General features: G+C 35.8%; 1 protein-coding gene across 2 annotated transcripts in view; it reads left to right on the top strand.

Annotated features, from left to right (window-relative positions):
- The window catches only part of Hnf4g (hepatocyte nuclear factor 4, gamma), a 150,870-nt gene extending 124,574 nt beyond the window's left edge, over positions 1-26,296 (top strand). The window contains 10 exon segments of one of the 2 annotated variants that reach the window (NM_001415088.1): positions 853-1,047; positions 4,031-4,202; positions 6,819-6,913; positions 9,513-9,619; positions 11,313-11,468; positions 14,376-14,463; positions 17,420-17,572; positions 17,677-17,913; positions 20,880-21,002; positions 23,718-26,296. In NM_001415088.1, the coding sequence (NP_001402017.1) occupies positions 912-1,047; positions 4,031-4,202; positions 6,819-6,913; positions 9,513-9,619; positions 11,313-11,468; positions 14,376-14,463; positions 17,420-17,572; positions 17,677-17,913; positions 20,880-21,002; positions 23,718-23,839 (1,389 nt within the window). In that variant the 5' untranslated portion in view covers positions 853-911 and the 3' untranslated portion in view covers positions 23,840-26,296. 2 annotated transcript variants of the gene reach the window in all.
- The last annotated feature ends 288 nt before the right edge of the window (positions 26,297-26,584 follow it).

The raw sequence follows: 26,584 nt of genomic DNA, 5'->3' as shown, positions 1-26,584 counted from the left end.
AAACATGTTTTCAGAAGTAAAATGTTGATATTGAATACTAACTTTTAAATATTTCCTGAACTCAGAATGTTTCTTCACAACAACAAATAAAAAATATGCATCCTATATGTTGAGGTGGAAGAGAATGTATAAAGCCATGCATTGGGGATAGCTTTACTTGGCTAACACCTAGGATGTAAGTAGATAAAATTAAAACGAACTCTTAGTACTCACCAAGTTGAAGCATTCTATCCATGTTGCTGCCCCCTCCCCCTGAAATTTGCAATTGTGGAGTAACATGAATGATAAATTGATAATTTGGAAGAATATTATGCAGGTTATATTACGACTCTGCCTGTTCATTGCTAGAACATGTCATAAATCTCAATCTCACAAACTACAAATCTGCTCTACTCCAAAATAAACAAAGTCAATTTTATTGTACATATACAGGAAAGCTGCCACTGTTACGTGTTCGGTGTGTTGGCAGGTTACAGTTTTAACTTTCCTAATTTTAAGAGTAATATAAGTTTGACTTTTGAAACTCTTTGGGACTTGCTTTGAAGCTTCTCATGTGGGCTACCATCCACAACAATTTCAGGTTAAATCTTGACAGGGACTCCTCTCTGTGTTTAACCGCTCTTTAAATGACGTCATTTATTGTGTACTGGAAATCAATTTAGAAGATCATGCTAGTCTTCTAAGTGTTTCTGATAATGGCAGTTCCATGAAGCATTCCAAGATTATCACAAGGAATTGCTCTCATGTGCCATAAAAGAAAAATGAGCAGGACCTGGCCTGCTGAAGGAGTTACAGTTTGACAGCCCCTCCCACAGAAGCACTGAAATCACCCAGTGACAGTTAGCTCTGGTTAGTAATCACAGCTTGAAAGCATAACTGCTAGCACACTCTGAGTGTGTGGATCCATTCGTATGTGTGTTTCTGAACTGATGATGAGGGTTTCGGAGCCGATACTGGAAATGGCCATGGGAAACTACAGTGAAGTTTTGGACCCAACTTACTCAACCTTGGAATTTGACACTATGCAGATTTTGTATAATCCCAATGGTGAGTTCTCATATAATTATATGTTAAGAGAAATAAGCACAGGAAAATGATATGGAGCTCTCTGATGGGTTGGATTAGCTTGGTTGCTGGAGAATTCAAGATTTGTGTCTAAGGCCACAAATCTGAACCTGAATTTAAATTTTGTGTTACCTAAGTTGTTTGATGTTAGAGGTAGAATAGCTTATATTTGTGTTATAAAGTTACCTTAGGATTCTATAGGCTAGTGGGTTACAAAGCATAGTTTCAGGGGCTATTTAATTTGCTGTACATTGAAATGATAGTAATTTTTGACATATTGTCCTTGAAAATAGATTTGTCTGTACAGTATGTTAAGTAGCCTATGGACAAAGTTATACAGGATACTAGGGAGGTTTACTGGATCCACTCTTTATCTCATCATTTCAGTACTCCATTGCTGTGGAAGACAAACTCCACCTGAGGTGATTGTGTAGTCTCTTCACTGGACACATATATAAAAAGAAATAAAGGTTTAGGAATAAAACCCCAGGTTGATGAGCTAATGTTTAGCTCCCAGAGCTTGGGGAATGTGTCTACTGTAATAATTTAACTTTTAAGAAGACAGATTATTTCAGGGTTGAGTCTTTATGTAATACAGGATACCATCTATTCAGAATGTAGATGTCTTTTTCTAAGTAGAAAGCTTACTCAAGACAGGTTGTAGCTGTTAAAACTTACAGTTGTGTATGCTATGGGGAAAGTGTATACATGTGTGTAAGTGTCTGTGTGACCATATGTTTGTATAGTTCATAACTGAAAAAATCATCTTATGATTAGCTTAATAATCTTCTGAAACTGTGAACTTTATATTTTCAATAAGCAATAGCTTAATAGTGGGAAATTGTAGAAACTGAAAAGCTCTAATTTAGAAAATTCTCTAATTTAACATAAGTACAGAGTGAAAACTATAGTGTAATACTTAGGAGGACACAGATTTGATAAAAGCTACTCAGTATTTATTTCAATAACATAAGAATTTTAATAAGAGACCACAGAATCATAAGTGTAAAGTACAGATGTACCATATAAATGTATTGAATCTTTCAGAGTGTACTACTACAGTAGTGTCTCATTTGTTTGCCTGTAACAATATTGTCAGCAGCATGTAAATATGGCATCAAACATAAAGCCAGACTTAACTTTGTCCGTAATATTTTAATGTTATCCAACAAAGAACAGTTGATTCCAGACACTTAAACATTTATTACTTAAAATCATTTTCAATTCAAATATATTGATGACGTTCTTCTCCTCCACCAGCCCTTCAACTTCCTCTCCTCCTCCTGCTCCATCCTCCTTTAAAGTCCTTCCCAAAGACAAAACATAAACAAAAACCCAATAGAACAACAAATATCCTCACAACCAAGAAATCAAAATAAAACAACACCCAGAAAGAAGAAAAACCCCTTCATCAACCTGTAACCGAGTGAATAACACAAGAATGTGTGTTTGTTATATTGATCAACTCCTCCTGAATATGAGTCCTTCCCAGAAGTGATTGGTATAGTCCATCTCCATTGCAGAAAATTGTTTTTCTCTCTCCCAGCAGTTCTTTGTCATTCATTGATGGCCACAAGCAACCAGGTTCATTTTAATATATTTCCTTATGTATTTAATGTCTTTGGGTATGTTGAGATTCATAGAATACTTGCAACAATGTGAACTCATTAAAGAAATACTTATATAGAAATGATTATATGTATTCTCATGGAACTACATATAGTCCTATGGGCACACACACATATTATATATATATATATTGCTTTTGAAACAGTATTAGATATTCCACTGTAGCTGAGCAGTTCTCAGTAGTGAGAAACAGAAGGATGAGAGAAACAGATGAGTTCCCTGATATTATGATGCTGATATTTTCCATATAAAGATGTATTTGTGATCCAGTCCATTTGTAGTACAATTCTAGGCAATAATAATGCATGTTTAAATGCATTTTTAAAATAATGGTAGTTTGTACAACTTTAGGCTTTGCTTGAAGGACAGATGAGAGATGATGGTCTTTGAAATCTCAAAGCAGATTCATACAAAACATGAGAAGTGTTCAGAAACCTCAAAGTCAGCTTAAATAAGGGCAGGGAAATGTCTCAGAAACTTTGAAAAGTACAGTTGATGAAATCATATATGTGAAAGAACACAGAGAGGCGCCAGGGTGTAGAACAGTGAACAGAGTGGAAGATAGAAGGCAGTGAGCTGAGAGTGGAGGAATGTGCCAGGGCAGAACACTTCGGTGTGAGGAGGTACATTATGAATAATGGTGAAATAACTGGCTTTATGCTTTCTAATGAAATGTCCCAGTGTACTGGACAGGCAAAGGTCACATGAAGCAGCTGTCCAGTAGAAAATATACAAAAAGGAGTTCAGATGACAATATGAAAATTAGAACATTCTCTAAAAGCCTTGGAAAGGATGATGGTGTTAGGTAAAACCTTTCACCTTTGCTGAAGGTGAGAAGGGGGATACTTACCTTAGGATGTGCAAAACATTAAATGTAAATGGTAATATAAAGAACTCATGAAAGACACCTAAAACTTTATCTCTGGTGTGGAACCACTGGCTTACATGCAGAGGCCGAAAAGAGGCAAATAATCAACTGGGAAAAGAAATTCCAAGTTCTCTGTTCAACTAAAATGAAGTTCTAACATAGGGTTTTATGTGTTAAACCTGTATTCTATGGTATTATCATGGAAGAAATAAAATGTAATAAAATGTGAAGATTTATTTTATCATTGAGTTGATATTTTCTGTCATGTGATTGCATAAGCTTCCCTTAAGAAAGGTGGTAGTTACAGAATTAAGACAAATCATAATCTGAAGCTAAATGATGAGAAATGTGAGACAGAAGCTGAGGAGGATGCTCTCAGCACTTGAAAGGAAAGCAGAAGTTAAGCAAAGCCTGATGTAGAAACAAACAGTAGACATTGTACTAACTTCTCTCATCTTTTTTCAACAGACAGTTCTGCCCCAGAGACAACAAGTATGAATACCACAGACAGTGGTGTCAACTGTCTATGTGCCATCTGTGGTGACAGAGCAACAGGAAAGCACTATGGGGCATCCAGCTGTGATGGCTGCAAAGGCTTTTTCAGGCGTAGCATTCGGAAGAGTCACGTTTATTCCTGCAGGTAATTTGTTTCAGCAAAGTTTTATTTATTAGGGTCTAAAGATGACATAGGTGATGTGAGGAAGGTCAAGTAAGAGCTCTCGTAGTTCTATAACCCCGAACCAATTTGACAAGCTTCAAAATAGTTTATGGTTGTGTATACAGTTCAACATTCTCAGTGGCAGTGCCATCTTTAAACAATCTGAGACTTGTATAGGTGCATAAAGGAATTCACATACCTACCACCCAGTTTAGAGCAATATAGTTGAACACTCCAGTGGACACCTCCCTGGCCACTTGTCCTCAGTGGCCCAGGCGAAACTACCATCTAGAAATTGGTGTTAATCTTTTCCTTGTGTCTCTTTATTGCTTTATCCCATGTTCACATGCCACTAAACAGTGTTTTAAATTGTTAAAATGGCTTTTTAACGTGTGCAGATTTTTTTCAAAATTTCTCTTCAAGGTCCACACATCCTGGGTGTTTAGCAACAAAAATTTAAAAGTACAGATGACTTTGTATCTTATGGGTATCAAATGGTGAAATTTAATTTTCATTTGAAAGCAATTCTCGGGTTAAATTTTATATTACCAACAAGGTTTTGTCTAGATCTTAATTAATTCATAACTCCGTATATTTCTACTAGTCTTTTCTATAGTACCTGTTCAATGTCATAGCTCAGTGTAAGTTTAGGTATTTATTCTGATTGATTTCTATGACAGTCCTTGAATATATACTGTTGAGGTTGAACTTGGGCTGTTGACACATGTCACTGATTTTTAGCAGAAGGAACAAAAATCTATTTTTGTTCTATTAGTTATAGACATTATTACTAATGGTTATTGTTACTATTTGATTGAATTGGCAATAGAAATCAGGGCCTTCCACATGCTAGGCAAGTACTCTACACCTTCAGTCTTATGATGCTGCTGTAAGAATGAGTTGGATGTTTGAACATTCCCAATCTGACATTTGATTTTTCAAGGTGTAATCAGAGTTAATACATAACTCCACAAATATCTCCTTGTGTTATTTTGTAATATTTGCAGGGGAGTTTGATGTTGATTTAAAAGCAGCAAATTATTAACTTTAAAAATTTGACAAAGTAAAGAGCATTTAGATGGTATTGTGTATGTCCGCATGCTCATTCCATAGCTAAAAATGAGTTGTCTCCACTATGTAACTCATTTTCTCTATGGCTACTGTACACACTTAGATTCCTTCACATTACCACCCAAAGGAACAAAGTGTCATAGAGGTGCCATTGTTTGAAGTCACGAGCACTCTTAAAAGTAAGGCACAGCTCCACAAAAAGTGACAGCTCTGGCAATGGAATGTGATGATTTGCACCTTCATTCTATGGGGTCAGTAGAGAAGAATCATCACCAGAACAAATCTTCATGGCGTTCTAGTGTCCCAGGAGCAGAGGCATGTGCGGATTTGTGCCTTCACACTACGTGTGCTGCCCTCTATTAGACTTCTATACAGTTTTGATATTCAGCAATCCCTGTAGTCTTTTTCTTTTCTTCAGAAGAATTGTTGTATGGATGCAAATTGAAAGGCCATGTTTTTAAAGTCAAGATTACTGGTCTCAAATGTAACTATTTCTTAGACTGATAAATTCTAATTTGACTTTAGCACTCCTATGTTGCTGAAGCAGGTTTTCCCTGCCTGAAGTACTTAAACTTCTATGTCAATAATATTTATAGGATACTTTCTATAACTTCCATCAATGTTCCTGTGTATTTGTTAGATTGTAATTTCTTTTAACTGCAAATATAGGCAATATTCATCTATTCTATGACTACATCAAGATCTTGAACATGTTAAGAACTTCATGATGTATGTTTCTTCTTTCTTCTTTATTCAATTAATGTGAATTAAATGTACTCTCCTTGTGATTTTTTTGGTCACATGTTCTCTTTCTTACTTTGAGAGTCTAAGTAGGTCTTATCTGTAAGTATTAATAAGTCACAAATCACATTATGTTATCCTCCTCATTCAATAATCATCTGCAGCAAATGAAAAATACCAACATGTGTAGCTAGGTATTCACATATTAGCATATTCCAAACTATGTGACTATCGCTACCATCAATTAAAACCAGCCCTTAATTACTCTGTAAAGAAGTCTCTAGTAGGGCATCTTGCAGTTTCCCTGACTCTAATGCAGTGTAAGGAAACAATCTTCTTTCTGTTAGTATAGATTGGCCTGTCTGGACACTGCACTATGTGATTTTTGGTATCCCCTTTATTTGGAAGGGTTTTCAAAGGTGTTCAGCATGTGTATCAGTGCTTCATTCTAACTTATTAATGAATAGCATTGTTCCATTGTGTGGGATTTTACCTGCTCATCACTCCAATGGTTTCATTTCTCTCTGGTATATACATACCTTGAAACTGCTGTGTCCTATCTGTAGCTCTATGCTTAACTTTTAGAAAAACTGCTAAGCACTTTTCCAAAGTAGATGTATACTGTAGAGGTGAACTGTGTATCACCATGTATCTGTCCAATCCTGAGCTGTATATTTTTATACATGCTTTGTATTGAGCCTGATTTAACTGTAATTACTTAAAGTCTGAGTGTTTGTTTATCTGCTTTATTTGAAAAATGATGATAATGCGTGTTTCCTGTTACAGGTTCAGTCGCCAGTGTGTTGTTGACAAGGACAAAAGGAATCAATGCAGATACTGTCGATTAAGAAAATGTTTTAGAGCAGGAATGAAAAAAGAAGGTAATAGTAATAATGATGATTATGATTATCGATGCAAAGGGCTAACAATGTGCAAACATAATCATTAATCATAATAACCTACATAAAAAGTTCTGATTTCCCACAATATATCAATATATTAATGAAAAGTCTGTCAAAGAGTTTCTAATTAAAGAATTTAGTCCGAGGCTGTGTAGTAAGTAGGCTGAGGAACTAGTGTTTATCTACACTGAAAGTTGACACCATTCTCTCCATAGGCAAAATCTATGCACAGATTAAAGACATGGACGTACTGTACACACAGTTTTCCTTTCTAGAAACACCTGGGTATTTTTACTCTTTCCACAAGTGTCAACTAAAAATCCACATTTTATGCATTCCTCTAATGAAAAATATTCAATGGACCTTACTGTTTCCTAAACATTGTTCCAGATACTAAGACCTGAATTGTGACCATGATAGAGAAGATAATCCCCCATCCTGAGAATCTCATATTCTCTTCAATAATAGTAGTGCAGATATGGTACTCCGTGTACAGTAGTTTTACTTTTGCCTGTTAAGTCATCTCTTCTCAGTCTGACATGATAAGAGACCACTGTGATGTATATCCCAAATATTTGACAGGTGTAGCATTTGCAAGACTTCATACCTATATTTTGCTGTGTGCCTGTGTCTGTCATATACAAAGAGCTGTTTTTGACAAATATATTACTAACTCACAAAAAGAGAGCTAAATCAAATCATAGCACTGCAAATGTATAAAATATATCAAACAGCCTTTTTTCTCTTAATAATTTAAAAATGTGGAAATTTCGTTAGCTTCTATTGAATTGTTAATCTTAAAAGAATATTACAAAAAGTAAACTTTACTACATTAAAGAGGCAATTTCTTCTTTCAAAAATCGTTAGCTAATGTCCTAAAAGATCCATTAGGTAGTTCATAGGAATAATCACATAATTTTTCAATGTCTTTTCTACCTGAAAAACAATCCTTACCTTTATAAAATTGTAAATGAAAAAAACCCTGCATTTCCCCATTGAGACTGACAATTTATGAAACAAAATAACCTTTGAAAATAGGGAAATTACATCTTCTACTGTTCTTAAGATGATGGTTTGATTTTGTTAAATAGATCAGAAAGCAACTTTTGAGTTTAAAAATTGATGTGTCTAACTCTGTATCTAACTTCAATAAATAATATAACTTAATATCAGTATTAATTAAGCAGAAACAGAAACAGGGGTTTATATGAAAATTGCAAATGCTTATGATATATTTAATATATTCAGTGTTTTTATAAAGTTTGGTAAGAAGAATCAAATTTATAAAAACAGAAGAACATCTTTCACTTCTATGTATTACCACATAAGTGAAAAATAAAACAAAAATAAGCTACTAGATTGATTTTTTTAAAAATAAAATGTTAAATGTTAAATATTTGACTCACCCTAAAGATAACTTCTTTTTTTTTTAGACAAATGCTTACACGTTTTCTGCTAACTTAACAGAGTTGCTAAATTTGAGTCTCTGTGACATTGATATAGAAATTGGGGATTTTCTTTGCTGGAGAAAAACATTAATATTTTGATAGCATATTTCCAACAAACCTAATTAGAGTATTAACCTAGATAATTGAGGGGCTATAGTCCTTATGTTCTTGTCTTTGTTTACTGGAAGATCATTTTGTGTTCTTATTTTTGAAATTTAAGTTTGACAGCCAATTGATTTATTTTTTTACATGAATATATATGTGAATTTTTGGGTAACATTCCCTTGTTTCTTATTTTTTAAAACTTTGGTTTTCAATAATTGTTTAGACATGTGCATCTCTTATTCTTTCGTATCTAAATCAAAGAAGTAGATCTACCTCTCTCTTGCAGACATTGTATATAATGTGAGGAATGATTTCATCCTTCTGCAAAGCAGGAATTCAGGCTTCCATTTTCTAAGGAGATATCTCAGATTACGCAATGATTTCTGAAGCTAATACCTGTAAACATAGCTTTATAAAAGGTCACAAGTTTACTTAAAACCATCTTATCTAAAGTAAATTTACTTTATTGGGCAGTATTTAGTAGTTAAAAGAAAATAAGAATTTCAGAATGTATGGCTCACATCTCTTGACAGTGACTATGTTGTTATCTTTAACCTGGCCAACCAGACAACCAGTATTTTAAGTCTCATTACCTTTTGTTTTATTAACTGTGAGAGAATAGAAAACCATCTTTTTCAAAAACACAGCATGTTAAAATCGGGTGACCCACCAAGTCCCAGCATTTGTCTCATTACAAAGTTCAAGCCACCATAATTTATGAGCTCTGGGGACAAGCTTACCTATTCCTATCTTGGAAAGGATTTCAAAGTGGTTCAGGAAGGAACTTTTTTTTTTTTTTGGTTCTTTTTTTGGGAGCTGGGGACCGAACCCAGGGCCTTGCGCTTCCTAGGCAAGCGCTCTACCACTGAGCTAAATCCCCAACCCCAGGAAGGAACTTTAAAAAAAAGTTTCAATTTCTACATCTTGAAATACCATATCTGAACTTCTTTGATTTTCCTTATTTCCAGCTCCCTACTTTAGCCTGCATTAGAGATCTAATAAACAACTGTGGTTTTCTCTCTTAGCGGTGCAAAATGAGCGCGACAGAATCAGCACAAGAAGAAGCACGTACGAGGGCACCAACATCCCCTCCATCAATACTCTGGCACAAGCCGAAGTGAGGTCCTGCCAGGTACACACTACACCCCCAGCATTGACTGTACAATGGAATCCAGTGCCTGCTAATGCAGAGTGCTGTCTTCTGGGTTCTGTTCTGTGCTCACTGTGAGGGTTAATATAAACAGGCTCAAAAGTATCACTTTGAAAGTAGTAGGAGAACAGTTGACTTTTTTAAATTTTGGTTCTGATTTTTTTTAACAAGACCCTATCTTTAAATGGAAAAATTCTTAAGTGTAAGGTTGTTTGGAAGTTGTATTTATGAGGTCAAGTAAAAATATAACATAGCATGTTGCTCTCTTTTATTGTAACATTTTATTGGTTAATTCTGTAAAAATCATCTGCTTCAATATTGAGGTAACTTTCATTAGCATTTCTTTCTTTAAACTTTACATCTGAATTCAAGAAATCAACTCACCATCCCCTTAGGGAACACATGCTTTGATGACCATTAGAAACAGAACTCATGGGGTTGGGGATTTAGCTCAGTGGTAGAGTGCTTGCCTAGCAACCGCAAGGCCCTGGTTCGGTCCCCAGCTCCTAAAAAAAGAAAAGAAAAAAAAAAACAGAAACAGAACTCACAAAATGGGGGGGGGGGGAGTAGATTTCATTACTTTCAAATTGTAGAGTAAGATTATCAGGTGTGAAGTTAAAAGGATCAATCATGCATTTTACACATAAAATACAACCATTAAGTCTAAATATAATCTTCTAAAGGCAGTTCATTTTAGCATTGCCTTCATTGGAAATGTCTATGACAAGGCAAATTATGAAATAGTTAAGCAGTTAATCAGGCCCTAAGGAGGCAGTGAGTCTACTTTCGTTCTTGATAACACAGAAGTAATGTGATGAGGTTAACATCTCATTATCATCAGTATTACTTGGAAATTACTTGATGGTCCAATAAAGCATTTAGAGCATGGCTTAAAGGGGTGCTGTGATAGAATATTGGGGTTCACATGACAAAGGCACACATGCACACCCACATGTACACACAAGAACCTATGGCTAAACTTGACTTTACAAAGTTTTAATTAGGTAGAAAACATTGTAAAGTATCATTTATATTTTCATAGTCAAGAGTTATGTACAACTTTAGCATAATTATCTTGTATTACACATCTCACCATTGCTGAGTTTATTTCTTAATTTTGTTTTTTTTCTTATATATTTGGTTGTGAGCCTAGCCTTTAACGGCTGAGTCATCTCTCCAGCCCTTGGTTTGTTTCTTAATTTTATTTTTATGGCTTCTTAATATTTTCATTTCTTCTCTAAATATTTCCACCTTCCATCAATTTATCCACTAGCTTTTTTTCATAAAAATCAACAAAGATTAAAGATGGAGATCCTTAATGAAAATATGAGTTTAAACTAAAATTACAGGCATAGCGTTTATTTCCTGTGGTTACTATCCATTTCATTATGGAGTCATTTTAAACTACAAACTTCCTCCAAAATCCTAACCTCATTTACAGATTCGGTATTAAAAATCTGTACTCAGTTTATATTTATATACTCATGTTTTCAAATTAGCTTTAAACCAATAATAATTTTATCTCTGAAATTAAAAATGTCGAATATGAAATTACTATGATAAAAATAATTCTCCCTCCCAGGCTGTTTATGTTATATTGTTGTAGGAAATAGAGGAACTATTGGCCATTTAGTGGTTTAAATGATAAACTCATATAATATTTTGTTAACATTAGATCTCAGTCCCAAACCCCAGCGCCAGCACTGACATAAACGTTAAGAAAATTGCAAGCATCAGTGACGTTTGTGAGTCCATGAAGCAACAGCTCTTAGTATTGGTGGAATGGGCCAAATACATTCCTGCCTTCTGTGAATTGCCTTTGGATGACCAGGTATGACTTAGAAGAAATCATGTCTCCCTTAGGGAGTGGTTTTGATATTTGCTAAATTCTTGTGTTTTGTGATTTATATCTATAATGCATTTAATATATTAGACAGTGGTTGTATTATTTTGGGAACTAAACACAAGGATTTCCCTGATTATTCTTTTACCTTTTTATTCTTTCAAGAGACAGAAGTGTTTCTTCTATTGTCTATTGTCATGATCTAACAAAATTATGCACTGGCTAAGAGTTGATTAAGACACTCCTCTGCAGTTTTGGAGTTTAGACACTTACATGAAGAAGAAGGATAAACAGCAAATAATAACAGTCATGACAATTTCTGGGTATTACAAGAGCAAATGTTTGGCAAATTAGAAGAAAAAAATGGTGAGCTGTGGTGCCTTAAATTTCTTGAAGGTATTAAATGAGATTTTTCAGAAATGGCTGGCAACTCCTTGACAGAAACCAAGGAGGATGTGTTAGTGTCTTTGTAGATCATTTGTATAATTAACATGTAAGGGTTTTTTTTCTTCATGCTACCAATTTTATTCTGACATTTATTGTACTACAATATAGATGTAGCAAAAGTATCTGTAGATTACACATCTGAAATCTACCACAAAAAACAAGTAAGATACAGTCTTCTTTTCCTAAGATACACATTTTTAAACCTGGCATATTGATATTAAAAATTTTAAATAATAGTTTGAAACTTGGATGTTTTCATTAGTATCTAAAGATTAATTTGGACTTGACTCACTTTGAGCTGTTCTTTCTAAAGAGTGTGTACCTTTTTGTAAATGAAAATACTGTTAAAATTTCCAGTTCTTTCACATTGAAAGAATTAACCACACTAAGAGTTCAAAGCAGTATGTACACATCCTCTGAGGAGTGCCCTCACAGGCACAAGAAAACCATGCCAAATGAGACAAACAAGTGTGACTGTGTAAAAATTAAGGAAAAGGGAAATATCCATGTACCAGAAGGGAACAAAAATCATCATTATAGGAATATAGCAGTTATATATTTCTAAGAACGTACTTTACTTGGTGACAGGAAAAAGTTCCATGAAAACTGAAATCACCCTTACAGTATTTTGTAACTCCCTTCCTGGAGTGAGTCACAGTTATTGACATGTCATAAAGATAGCTTGGCTCAGAAGATCACGCCACAGTGAATAATGCTAAATTGCTAAAACCTTCCAGTCTCACCCCAAGCAATATAAGTAGGGCTGTGTTATTTATCAGCTTTATATTTTTATTATCATTTGCCTTTAAAACCTGCTGACTTATATATAAAGACAATGTGTAAAATATTGGGAAAGCAGTGCTTGGCAACTATTTAAAAAGTCTTTGTTTACTGTTCATTAATATTAGTAGCATAACACTAATAGTGTGGTTAATGAATGCTGGTTATGGGTAAGGCACTGAGGAATAAACTCACAAATGTATGCTCAATCATGTTATTCCAATTAATTCTTTAAGGAGCTTTGTGGTGTAGGTGTTATCTCTGTTTTACAGTTCCTGAAACTGGACCCCAGCTCAGTTTATTCCATCCATAAATTCATAAGATGACTATTTATTAGTGAACTACTGGTTTCAGTTAGGGTCTGAGGGGATTGTGCAGTAAAAGTGCAGATTGCTTCACTGGTATCATAAACTTTGTAGTCTATTTGGAAGAGACGAACAGTAAAAAGAAAATGTACAAATTATGAATATGTTGACAAGGCACGGCTAAGCTCAATGAGGGTGTGATGGAAAGACTTGACAGTGGGAATCAGAAAAGACATCCCACAAAGCAAGACCAGTAGGGGCCAAAATTAAAGGAAAAGAATTCTTGAGTACATGAACACTGTACTCAGAGGTTGTCAGGCAGGTGGGGAACAATGACTGATGCAAGATAAAGCAGGGACAGAGCAGGCAGGAGGCAAAGAGGCAATATCTACTCACCTCATTTCACATGCGAGGCCACAATAGAGGAATTTGGACTTGATTTTAAGGACAATTTGAAGGCCCTGTGCTATGTACATATGAGAGGCTTAATCAAAGATGCTCCAGGACTGGGGAAGTGATTGAGAAGCAAACATATCAAATGCTGAAGTAGTCCAGGAAACCAGCAACAGGCTGGAAGCCACAGAGAAGAAAAGCCATGGGTGGATTTGGTTTACACTTTAATAACCATCACCAGATCCCTGAGAAGTTAAAGAACACTCCACATACACTTCTGTTGGATCCAAATAATCAATTTGGATGCTGGTAGCATTTACCACTGAGCAGAAAACATAGGAGAAGCACTCATTGGGGATATGCTACGCTTCTCTTGATTTTTCTGCTTGTAAGTGATGAGGCCCAGCATGGAACTGTGTGCAAGAATGAAACTCAGTTGAACGTTTACTCCTGCAAGTCAGACGCCCAATCTAGACACAATCAGCCCATCAGTTTTCCGTTCTCCCCTAGAAGCCTGGGGTTTGCTTTGTTTATTTAATTTATTATTTGCAGGAAATTTTGTTTATATATATTTCACCATTTAATTCCTAGTAGTACATTTTGGTATTTCACTTTTTATATAAAAGCAGTTGAAATCCAAATGTACTAGTATATCTACAAGGTTAAACAGGAATTCAGGGAGCAGGCATTATGATGAAGTATAAACCCAAGCCTGCTCCATTCTGCTTGCCTCAAAAAAGAAAAGATCAGCTTTTCTCTGCTATTCCCAAATGAAAACACTTCTGATGTGCTACAATAGAAACCTGGAAGTCCAGTCATTATAAGTGTCCATGAATATTTTATGTCAGAACAAAACAAAACATGAAGATAATCAGGCTTAAGAAACACTGAGTTAATCAGACTCACCTTGAACTCTCTTTTAATTGTTATGATTTATAAAAACGTATTAAATTTGGAAACTTTCCTTAAGGTGGCCCTATTGAGAGCTCATGCCGGGGAGCACTTACTTCTTGGAGCTACAAAGAGATCCATGATGTACAAAGATATTTTGCTTCTGGGTAAGAATTTTTTTAAAGAGGAACTTGAACATATATTATCTTTTCTAATATACAGAATTCATTCAGCATGTACAAAACATCCAGCTCTTAGGAAATAGTGCTATAATTTTTCCTCACTTAGGAAAATATTATGTGTTGTGTAGACTGTGTGTGTGTGTGTGTGTGTGTGTGTGTGTGTGTTGCCTGTGGAAGTCACAGAACAGATTGCTGGAGTTAGTTCTCTCCTTCAACTATGTGTGTCCTAGAAACGGGTCCTTCTGCTTAGTTGCAAGCATCTTTACCAACTGAGCAGCCTCGCTGGCCCTATTTTACTTTGTTTTGATTGAATGTAAGTCCAGAGTGATGTGAGATAACAGGGAGGGAAACATAGAAATTTTAAAATGTAGTACAGATTTTGTTTTCTAATCCTAATGTTGACTTTTTAAATCCCACCTCCCTAATAATTCTATTGTGAAATAATAGATGAAGAGAATGTTTTCATCCCAGTGCAAAGTCAGACAGCCTAGACTTGGAATTCTCAACCATCACAGAATGTGCCTTTGCTTTCAACTAAGCACTTCCATAGCCTTTCTATCTAAACCCACAGATACTTTCCTCTTTAGAAATCTTTTCCCAATATGTTCTGGAAAACAATGCATCTTATTTTTCATCGGTTATTTTTTTCTTTAGTAGCTAGGTCAGATGTTTCACATGACTGTGTAACACAAATTAAACTACATGCAATGATAGATACCTTAGTTGTGTGGCTGTGATTCTCATTCCTTTTTCCATGTATGTGTTTATACAAGCATCACATTTGTACACTTTACATAAATACAATATGCTAGCCCCTCACATATCAAGAAAGCCGATACGCAAGTTGGGAGATTGGTTATCATTCTATGAATACTCTGATTTGTAGTTAGCTAGCCCTGCAGATTATTGTGCTAACTTTTCAGACCTTTGGCAAAATACCTGAAATAATCAACTAAAAAGGGGAGGGTCTCGTTATGTGGCTCCCAGTTTCAGAGATGTCAGCTCATAGGTACTTGGCATTGTTGACACAGCAGAACACCATGCTTGGTGTGCTTGGAGTACTTGGGAGAAAACATTACTCATTTCAAGAAGAAAGAAGAAGAGAGAAAGAAAAGGGCTAGTCTCTACACATTCTCCTCAAGAACACACTTTCTGGGCTGTAGAGATAGCTCAGGTTAAGAATATTGACTTTTCTTTCGGAGGACTAGGGTTTGATTCCCAGTAACGATATAGTAGCACACAACCATCTGTAATTCCAATTCTGTGAGATCTGGAACCCCATTCTAGCTTCTTTGGGTACCAGGCACACATATCCACAGAGATAAATGCATGCCAAACACCCATGTATATAAAATAAAATTAAAATTAAAAAAGACCACACTTTCAATGACATAAGCCCTTTCCTCAGGGTCCCAGTTTTAAAAGTCTTCACTATTTCCTAGTGATGGTGTAGTTTGTAGTTCAATAAATCAATACATACACTTTTAGGAAATAGTCAAGATTCAAACAGTAATGAACACCTACAGTGGAATAGTTAAAAACATAATTGTTCATATAGCATCAGAAAATAGTAATCTAGATTTTAGAAATTATGGTAAACATTTACCATATATATAGCTAGAGAATATCTAAGGTAGAAAATTCTGGAGGAATTATGTGGTCTTGCTCTATCAAGTTTCAGAACTATCTTGAATTAAGTTCAATAAATTTTTAAAGCCACTTTTACTTAAAGAAACTAAGTTTCTTAGTTAGGATTTCTATTGTGATGAAACACTGACCAAGAGCAATTTGAGGAGCAAAGGTGTAATTTTTGTCTTGAAGGAAGACAGGAACACAGCAAGGCAGAAATCTGGAAGCAGTAGCCAGTGCAAAAGCCATGGAGGAGTGCTTATTTCCCATGGCTTGCTCAAGCTGTTATCTCATAGAACCCAGAACCATTATCCCAGGAATAGCCTGACCCACACACAGTGGGCTGATCCTGTACATATTAATCACTAATTATAAGAAATGCCTAACAGATGTACCTACAGCCAGCTCTTATGGAGGTATTTTATCAATTTAGGTTCCTTCTCAGAGGATGTGAGCTTGAGTTAAGTTGATAAAAAATCCCGGTGGCACACCAAGAAAGAATAAGCTAGGAAGATAAGTAGGACAAGTTCTTATGACACATTTGTCAGGAATTAAATTCAAACCTCAGGTGCTATAGAGTGCAACTATAGGCCCAGTATTTCCATCAGAAGATGGCAGGCAGAAAAGGGAGTTTCCTTGGATTTTCAGAGGCCAAGTAGCCTGGCTTCCAGCATGGAACAGAAAAGGTATCCTGCATTAAACAAGACAGCAGGTGAGGCTGTCCTCTGGCTTCTGTGCATATGCTGAGTCTATCACAGGCCCAGACTAATTCCTTCTTCACACCCTCCCCCCACACAAATAAAACATAAGAAAGAACTATCTATGAGACAATCCATGACAACATACATGTTAATTGTTCCACATACTTAAACTTATTTAAACTACACCTGCTAGCTTCTTACTTCCAAAGCACCAAAGTTTGCTGGTTTTAATCCACGGTTATCAAGGAGGATTCTGTAGGATTTGTGTTAAGCTCGTTAATGAGTGAGGAACTAATAGAGGTCTGACACAGTGGAAGGCTAATCATTATCGATGGATCCTCCCCTGTCAATAATTAGCTGGTTATGAGTCTGTACATTTCGTTATCACCAGTGACTGAGGCTGTTAAAATGCATGTGGGGGTACATTATTGTTATTGATTCTCTCTGTGTTCTGACACCCTACCCTCCCTAACTCAGTCCTATAAAAAGGTATTATACCTGACACAGCCCCTTCCAGAAGAGACCATTTTGAACACTGCTACATAGAAAGGCAAACAATGTCTGACAAACAATCCAGCCGAGAAGGGTGCTAAGTTTTCTTTTCCTCTCAGGAAACCACTACGTTATTCACCGCAACAGCTGTGAAGTTGAAGTCAGCCGTGTGGCCAATAGAGTTCTTGATGAGCTGGTTAGACCCTTCCAAGAGATCCAGATAGATGACAACGAGTACGCATGCTTGAAGGCCATTGTGTTTTTTGACCCAGGTTTGTTTTCAAAATTAGTATCATGAAACTTAAACCACCCTTTCCATCTCAGAGGCTCCAGTCTGATGACGTGCTATGTGTAACTATGCTTCTTCCCTCATCAGATGCAAAGGGATTGAGTGACCCTGGGAAGATTAAGAACATGCGGTTCCAGGTGCAGATCAGCCTGGAGGACTACATCAATGACCGGCAGTATGACTCGCGCGGCAGGTTCGGAGAGCTGCTGTTGCTGCTGCCAACCCTTCAGAGCATCACCTGGCAGATGATCGAGCAAATTCAGTTCGTCAAACTGTTCGGCATGGTCAAAATTGACAACCTCCTGCAGGAAATGTTGCTGGGTGGTGAGTGTACCCTGGTGGCTTTTACAATCAATCAATTAATTAATTAATTAATTCCTGCTTAACTTTAATGCATACATTAGGACAAGGTGCCCCTGGGCCCAGAGTCAATTTAACTTTGAAGTCCCCATTTCTCCCTCCTTTCGAACTTCTAACAGGGGACACATTTCCATTTAGAAAGTCTACATAGCCTAAGAAAGATAAAAGGTCCTGAATAGAATCAAATGCCAATTCTTACTAGCCCTTGGCATCCTGTGTGGGTGTAGCCTTTTTGACTTCAACTTTCAGATCCTTCCATGCATGGCAAATAGAGTGTATTCCCTGCCTGCGGGGCAGTGAGAAGGACAGTGATTTTGTTTGTTTGTTTGTTTGTTTGTTTGTGTTGTTGTTGTTTTTGGTTTTTATCTCTAGCTTCTATTTTTTAAGCATTTTTATTACACAGTTAAGAGTACAATAATACCTGAATCATACTTTAAAGAATCACAGGTTGATGGACCATACATTACAGTATAACTAAAGAAAAAACAAAAAAGGAAAAACAAGAAACCATAGTTCAGACATAGTAGACTTTTAAAAGCTGAAGAATATGCAGACAAAAGTGTGATGCCTAGCCCTGCCTCCCAGTGTTAATCTACCGTTAACTTGTGGCACAGTGTCTAAATTAAGTATTGTAAAACAACATCGACAAATGGGATCTCATAAAACTGCAAAGCTTCTGTAAGGCAAAGGACACTGTGGTTAGTACAAAACGGCAACCAACAGATTGGGAAAAGATCTTTACCAATTCTACAACAGATAGAGGCCTTATATCCAAAATATACAAAGAACTCAAGAAGTTAGACCGCAGGAAAACAAATAACCCTATTAAAAAATGGGGCTCAGAGCTAAACAAAGAATTCATAGCTGAGGAATGCCGAATGGCTGAGAAACACCTAAAGAAATGTTCAACATCTTTAGTCATAAGGGAAATGCAAATCAAAACAACCCTGAGATTTCACCTCACACCAGTGAGAATGTCTAAGTTTAACAGATGCTGGCGAGGATGTGGAGAAAGAGGAACACTCCTCCATTGTTGATTGCAAACTGGTACAACCATTCTGGAAATCAGTCTGGAGGATCCTCAGAAAATTGGACATTGAACTGCCTGAGGATCCAGCTATACCTCTCTTGGGCATATACCCAAAAGATGCCCCAACATATAAAAAAGACACGTGCTCCACTATGTTCATTGCAGCCTTATTTATAATAGCCAGAAGCTGGAAAGAACCCAGATGCCCTTCAACAGAGGAATGGATACAGAAAATGTGGTACATCTACACAGTGAAATATTACTCAGCTATTAAAAACAACGAGTTTATGAAATTCGTAGGCAAATGGTTGGAACTGGAAAATATCATCCTGAGTGAGCTAACCCAAACACAGAAAGACATACATGGTATGCACTCACTGATAAGTGGCTATTAGCCCAAATGCTTGAATTACCCTAGATGCCTAGAACAAATGAAACTCAAGACAGATGATCAAAATGTGAATGCTTCACTCCTTCTTTAAAAGGGGAACAAGAATACCCTTGGCAGGGAATAGAGAGGCAAAGATTAAAACAGACACAGAAGGAACACCATTCAGAGCCTGCCCCACATGTGGCCCATACATATACAGCCATCCAATTAGACAAGATGAATGCAGCAAAGAAGTGCAGGCCGACAGGAGCCGGATGTATATCGCTCCTGAGAGACACAGCCAGAATACAGCAAATACAGGGGCGATGCCAGCAGCAAACCACTGAACTGAGAACGGGACCCCTGTTGAAGGAATCAGAGAAAGAACTCGAAGAGCTTGAAGGAGCTCGATACCCCTTATGAACAACAATGCCAAGCAACCAGAGCTTCCAGGGACTAAGCCACTACCTAAAGACTATACATGGACTGACCCTGGACTCTGACCTCATAGGTAGCAATGAATATTCTAGTAAGATCACCAGTGGAAGGGGAAGCCCTTGGTCCTGCTAAGACTGAACCCCCAGTGAACGTGATTGTTGGGGGGAGGGCAGTAATGGGGGGAGGGTGGGGAGGGGAACACCCATAAAGAAGGGGAGGGGGAGGGATTAGGAGGATGTTTGCCTGGAAACCGGGAAAGGGAATAACACTCGAAATGTAAATAAGAAACACTCAAGTTAATAATTAAAAAAAAATCCAAGAAGAGAAAAACTGCACATAGCACATATATGAATCAAATGGCTTTAAAATGAACATTTTTCTCCTAAAGGAATTAATTAGCATAAATTAGTAGAGGGAGAGGGGAACGGGGAGAGGAAGGAGGAGGAGGAGGAGGAAGAGGAGGAGGAAAAAGAGAGAGAGAGAGAGAGACAGAGAGAGAGAGAGAGAGAGAGAGAGAGAGAGAGAGAGAGAGAGAGAGATTGATTTTAATGTCAGGATTAATTTAAGGAATTGTTACTTTATATTTTTTTTTCTTTTTTCTTTTTTTCGGAGCTGGGGACCGAACCCAGGGCCTTCTGCTTGCTAGGCAAGCGCTCTACCACTGAGCTAAATCCCCAACCCCAAGTCACTATATTTTTAATTTTTGGTACTTAATGTGTTCCTAATGATATCTTTCTAAAATACAAGTTTTTCATGCTATTAGGGTGATAGGATGATTCCAAATACTATAGTCTAGAGGTCAGTGATTCTTGGAACTGTCTTAACAACAAGCAAAAAACCCAATGATTCCAGGAAACAGTACACAAGGTCTATTATTAATGCTCAACATAATGAAATGATCATTCATCTCTCCAAAAACCATGAAAGCCAACATTGTCTTTAACATGAAAGTAGTTCCCTCCATTTATTTTTGAATTTTCCAAAATTACTTTGCAAATAGCTAAGTACTAAACTTTCAGTGGAAATGTCTTCTGGGTAAGTCCACAGTTCCTGTAACTGTCACTAATGCAGGTATCTCTGTGTCTTCTCTAGGTGCGGCCAATGATGGTGGTCATCCCCATCACCCAATGCACCCACATTTGTCTCAAGATCCACTAACTGGGCAAACTATACTTTTAGGTCCAATGTCCACACTGGTTCATACAGACCAGATTGGTAAGTATCTGGGAATATTTCCTACTGCAACTAACATCTCTTACATTTAATTATTTATGGCAAATTATAATTTAGGAAAAAAACTGCCAGTTCCAGGAACTGCAAATATTATATAGAATTTCCTCTGCTATACTTAGCTGTGAAAAACTGAAATACTCTGTTACTTACTCTATGTACGAATTTGCATCCCAAACAGAAAATATAAAAGTCAAATTTTTCTTTTTTGTGATTCCTGGAAGCATAAATCTATTGCTTTGGTGTTGGTATAGAGCCATACAAATAGTCATAAAAGATAAAACCAAACCAATAAATTATAATAAACAACAAGGTAATTACAGTTGTTGATGACCTTTAAAATTGGTAAAATTTTAAGAACTCTTTATTATAGATTGAAAATATACAGAGACAAAAATAAACTTGCAGTACTGATTTAGGGAGTTCTAAAGGATCAGACATCATGTAACTAACAAAATACAGCAGTTATTTGCATACTTTCTCATCTTAGAAGGTGTCATTGCTCAGGGGGTTGTGGGACCTGGAAGAATGAAGCCAATCAATGAGGTCTACTGAAGTCTCATGCAATAGGCAACTTTATCCAGAGCCTCCTACAGTTTATTCTCTGAGGGTCAAGAAAGGTCATCTGAGTAAAGTTCTCATGAGTTCAAGCTGTCTACCATCACAAGGACAACCCACACATGGCAAAACATGTTTTTCCGTTGAGGCATATAAGAGAAGGTTTAAATATTTAACAGAAAGCAATAATAAGTAATCAGGAGTAAATTGACTGATATCTGCTACCCCTGGGCGGACCACAAAAGTGCATTCCAAGAACAATTCCAACTTTTGAGAAAACTGAGGTTACAGGACTCTTGTTTTCTTCCTTTCTTCCTTTCTTCCTTCCTTCCTTCCTTCCTTCCTTCCTTCCTTTCTTTCTTTCTTTCTTTCTTTCTTTCTTTCTTTCTTTCTTTCTTTCTAAAGATTTATTTATTTTATGTAAGTGAGTATACCATTGTTGCCTTTAGACACCTAGAAGAGGGCATCGGATCCCATTACTGATAGTTGTGAGCCACCATGTGGTTGCTGGGAATTGAACTTAGGATCCTTGGAAGAGCAGTCAGTGCCCTTAACCACTGAGCCATATCTCTAGCCCCTTTTCTTGTTTTCTTACAGTTTTCTCACAGGCATTCAGAATTCTCACAAGACTCCATTCCTGGATTATGTTCCAATAGAGAGGGAACATTTTCCCTGTATGATGATCTGTTTTAACCCTTCAAAAACTTAGAATCAGTTTCCCGTGTTTTAAATTTTCCATATTTAATATTCTAAATTAGATGTGAAAATTCATTATTACTTTTTTCCATTACTGAATCCTTTCATTTTTTTCAATCAGCAATATTTCTCTCACTTGCATGGACAAACACTTCCTCCTAAGTTCCTAGATGCATGCTTATAACCTTGAACAACTATACAATCTCCGGAGATACGGATGCTATGGTCTTATGTCAACTTGAATCTCAATTTACAGCATCATAACATATTGTTTCTTCACTGCCTTTCATATTTGTTGGTCAATTTTCCTTTATCTTATTCATTTTTTGTAAATGATTATCTGACTTCATCACTTAGGGGTACAAGGAAGAAGATAACTATATTGTGTAAACTGCCTAAACTAAAGAGAAGATGCCAGTGGTCCATCACAGATAGAAAGGCATATTGTGATCAGTGGCTCAACACAAAGACATCAGTTATTAGGTAGTGGTTTCCAGATGAAAGGTTGAGGGTAAAGTTTGTTTATGCAGGTATTCATGGAGAATTGTAATTATTATGATAAATGGTATAATCACATTATTGCAATACATTTTAACTAAGCCATGGTAACTAGAATTCCTGCATGTCATAATTGTGCAAAAATGAGGCTACTTATAAAAAGTTTTTAGAATTCAAACAGCCAAAGTACTTTATGCTAGTTCTATCAAATATTTTGTTTTGTAAAATTAAAAAATATCTTGTAGATTATTTTATAATATGGTAAAATTCCACAATAGAATAATTTCCTACACAATAAAGTATTCAAACTACATTTAAAGAGTTTGTTCAATTCAATTTTTATATTCAATTACTTTCTGTTAAATTATGCAGGCTTGATTTTAACATTGACAAGGAAGGAGCAGGGCAACCCAATTTTAATAGAATTGTGAAGCAACAGATTAGTATGTTACAGACGCTACTGACTGCAGCTGAACTTTAAAAACCCTCATAAAATTTAGTTTTCATATCATTTAGTATTAAGAACTATTGGAATGCAAGCCAAGTACATTTTCATTTTTAATGTATCTTCCCTGCAGTTATGGAGATTATTTCCTAATATTTCAGAGAAATCATCATGTTATGACTTCTCTTCACCATCTTCTTTTTCTGCATGTGATGGAGAACGTAGTATTCACAAATGCTACTACAAATGGCAAGAAACATCTTGAAGTGAAAATAGAGAGTTCAACATGCCCATCTATCATTATTTGGCTGTATTTGGGAAGAGAGGATGAGAATGCCCTGCCATTAGTATGTCAGTGGCCTGGTAATTCATTATACGAATCAATACTTTACATATGACCTTTTATTCAAAATATAATAATGTATACTGACGTTATGTAGGACTTTGTGTGATGATGCAGAGTGACTGCTACTATCATATCCAATTCTCTTTTTCCTTTTCAGCCACTCCAGAAACCCCACTTCCTTCCCCACCCCAAGGCTCTGGACAAGAGCAGTACAAAATCACTGCAAACCAAGCTTCAGTCATTTCACATCAACCCCTTTCTAAGCAAAAGCAACTGTGAGATGGAGCTTCATTTCAAATGGCACTGCACAAATGTGAAACACATTGGTCTTCAAATGTCTCAGGATGATACTTTTGTCTAGTTTAGGCAAGGCTTCTTCATGGTGCTGTTGTAAGATGGTATCCTATTTTCTTGTCTATAAATACATTTTGTTTATTGTTGCTGTAAAGTAAAGCTTTCACATGCAACCTATGTATATTTGACTTATACAGTTATATAGACTGTTATATAGTGTATCATTTCCAACTGTCCCTGCACTGTGCCTGAACCACTGATGTATGACTTCTATTTTTTTTCATAATATTAATTTAAATTTGTAAATATTTGCTTTGGTATGATCTGATGCAGAACCCAGTGTTCTTTTGGTAGATAAGAAATGCTAGTTAATACAAAATCAAGTAATTTTTTTATAATATCAAATTGTAAACTTAAAGATTTAGTAGCTATAGAATAGAGTATTTATCTGATGGAGAATACATCAGGGCTTGCTGTGGCCAGCAGTAAATGTGCCTATGTTAAATTCAGAGAATCAGCAGCATTGTAAAGATGACTGGTGATTTTCTGCAATGTGACTATATTTGAAGAGGTCTGCTAAAGCAAAGAATGCTGCTGCTTTTAGTTAGCATAAAGGCCAATGGAAAACAGAGAAATATGAAACCATATTTCAACAAAAAATGTGATTTATTTCTTATTCCTAGGACATCTGGAAAGCCCCCCATTCATTGGAACTTAGCATGTCTCCTGGGAAGTCAGGAGAGTCTTTCTAGAGAGATGTGTGTCAGTTCACGACATGGAATGCTATGGGAGAAAGGATGCTGGGGAGCAAATTATTGATTACATTTGCTCAACCCACTTCTGATTGGCTTTAATCTGAATGTGTCACAAAAGAATACATGAAATTATTACAGAGTGCTTTTGTAAACACCCAATGGCTGATGATGAAATATTATTTGTCATGGTACTCATAAATATAAGTAACAAGTAGTATTTGCAGTGAGGAAAACAGACCAGTTTTGTATCTCTTGCAATCTTCACATCATCCCCTAAAGTACTAAAGATAAAATGTACACTAGATTTATTTTCATGACTTAGAAATTTTTGCAACATAGAATTTTGCTGAACATTTAATTCTAGATTGAGAAGTAGCCCCAACTACCTGAGATAACTCATAGATGGGATTTATTTTAAAAGCACTAAAAGTCATCAATGTGTATCTATGTATTTCTCTTTCTTCTGCTCCTTTTCCCTCCCTCCCTCCCTTCCTCCCTCCCTATCGATCTATATCTATCTATCTATCTATCTATCTATCTATCTATCTATCTATCTATCTATTGATCGACTGATCTATCAATCTTCTATCTAATCTATTTCTTTGTGTGTGTCTGTCTGTCATGCCTTTCTTGTTTCGTTCCCTCTCTTACATTTACTGAAGCAGTGAATATGGTTGAATATATAGCTGTAGAAATTTATCTAACATCTATCAAGAGAAAAGAGTACCTCTATCTTCAGGATTTTGGATTAAAGTTCTCAAGGAATCTTCTCAATTTCTCAGATTATGAGTCATATCCTCTACCTACCTAATAGCACAAAAGTCACTGTAGTATTAACTATATTGGCTCTAAATATCAAATAATGTGAAAGCTATCAGTGATTTCACAGAAACAGATATATTTACTCAAACACTATGATCCTCATGAAACTAAAATATAACATTGATGGAGGATTTGGGAAGACAAGACGAGAGAGAGAGAGAGAGAGAGAGAGAGAGAGAGAGAGAGAGAGTTTCTTAATTCTGAATATTTTAAACCTTCACTCTTCAGGAAATTAGCAAGTTACTAAATTTCATGAATGAAATATCTGTAGGTTTTTGTTTACTTGTTTATTGTTAATTCTTCTAAAGGACAAAAAGTCTGTTTGGGAATATATATATATATATATATATATATATATATATCATAACAAAATACTTTAAGCTAGAAAGAATAAACAACGGAAGTTTGTTTTTCATAGCTGTCCATGTTGGGAAGCCCAACATAAAGAATTATCTGATGCTCTGGTTCATAGGTAGCTGTTTGTGAGATAGTCTCAGGGTACCTCTTTCATGAGAACAGGATGCTCACTCATGTAGGCTCTACTCTCATGGTCTCCTCCCTTCGAGTTTTCCCACCTTTGCATATCATCACATACGTGACTACATTTCAACAAAAATGTGGAGGCTTATGGGCATTCAAGCCATAGAAAATAATTTAAAAATACAAAATTCAAAATTTATTTTTAGTAAATAATGTATCAACAATGACTTATTAAACATATATTTTAGAAACTATTACTAATAATTCTGTTTGGAAAACTATGGTCAGTGAATTTGTAATATACAACGTTTGTATACTGAACTGCCAAAAATGTTTTCATCATACTATCAATATATTGTTAAAGTTATTGCTTTTATATAATACATTTCAGGTGATAAATGTAAGTAATTTATTGTAAAATAACGATTCATTTTATAAATGCAAAATTATTTTTATAAATTTCTTTGTTGAAAATCAGAAATGAGTAGTTTTTTTTAAATGTTTTAGATTAAAGTATTTCTAAACTGTGATGCCTGTTTTACTGAGCTTTCTAAATAAAAACTGAGAAAATTTAGCTAAAATGGGATGCTTCATTAGTATTTAAAACTAATTTTAGGATTTTGGAAGTATATTATTATTCATATTTTCATTGCATTTTATTAATATGAATGGT

This window comes from Rattus norvegicus, chromosome 2, assembly GCF_036323735.1.
Source record: "Rattus norvegicus strain BN/NHsdMcwi chromosome 2, GRCr8, whole genome shotgun sequence".
NCBI classification, from domain to species: Eukaryota; Metazoa; Chordata; class Mammalia; order Rodentia; family Muridae; genus Rattus; species Rattus norvegicus.
Note: the sequence above shows the minus strand (reverse complement) of the source record. Positions and strands in the feature narration are given on the sequence as shown.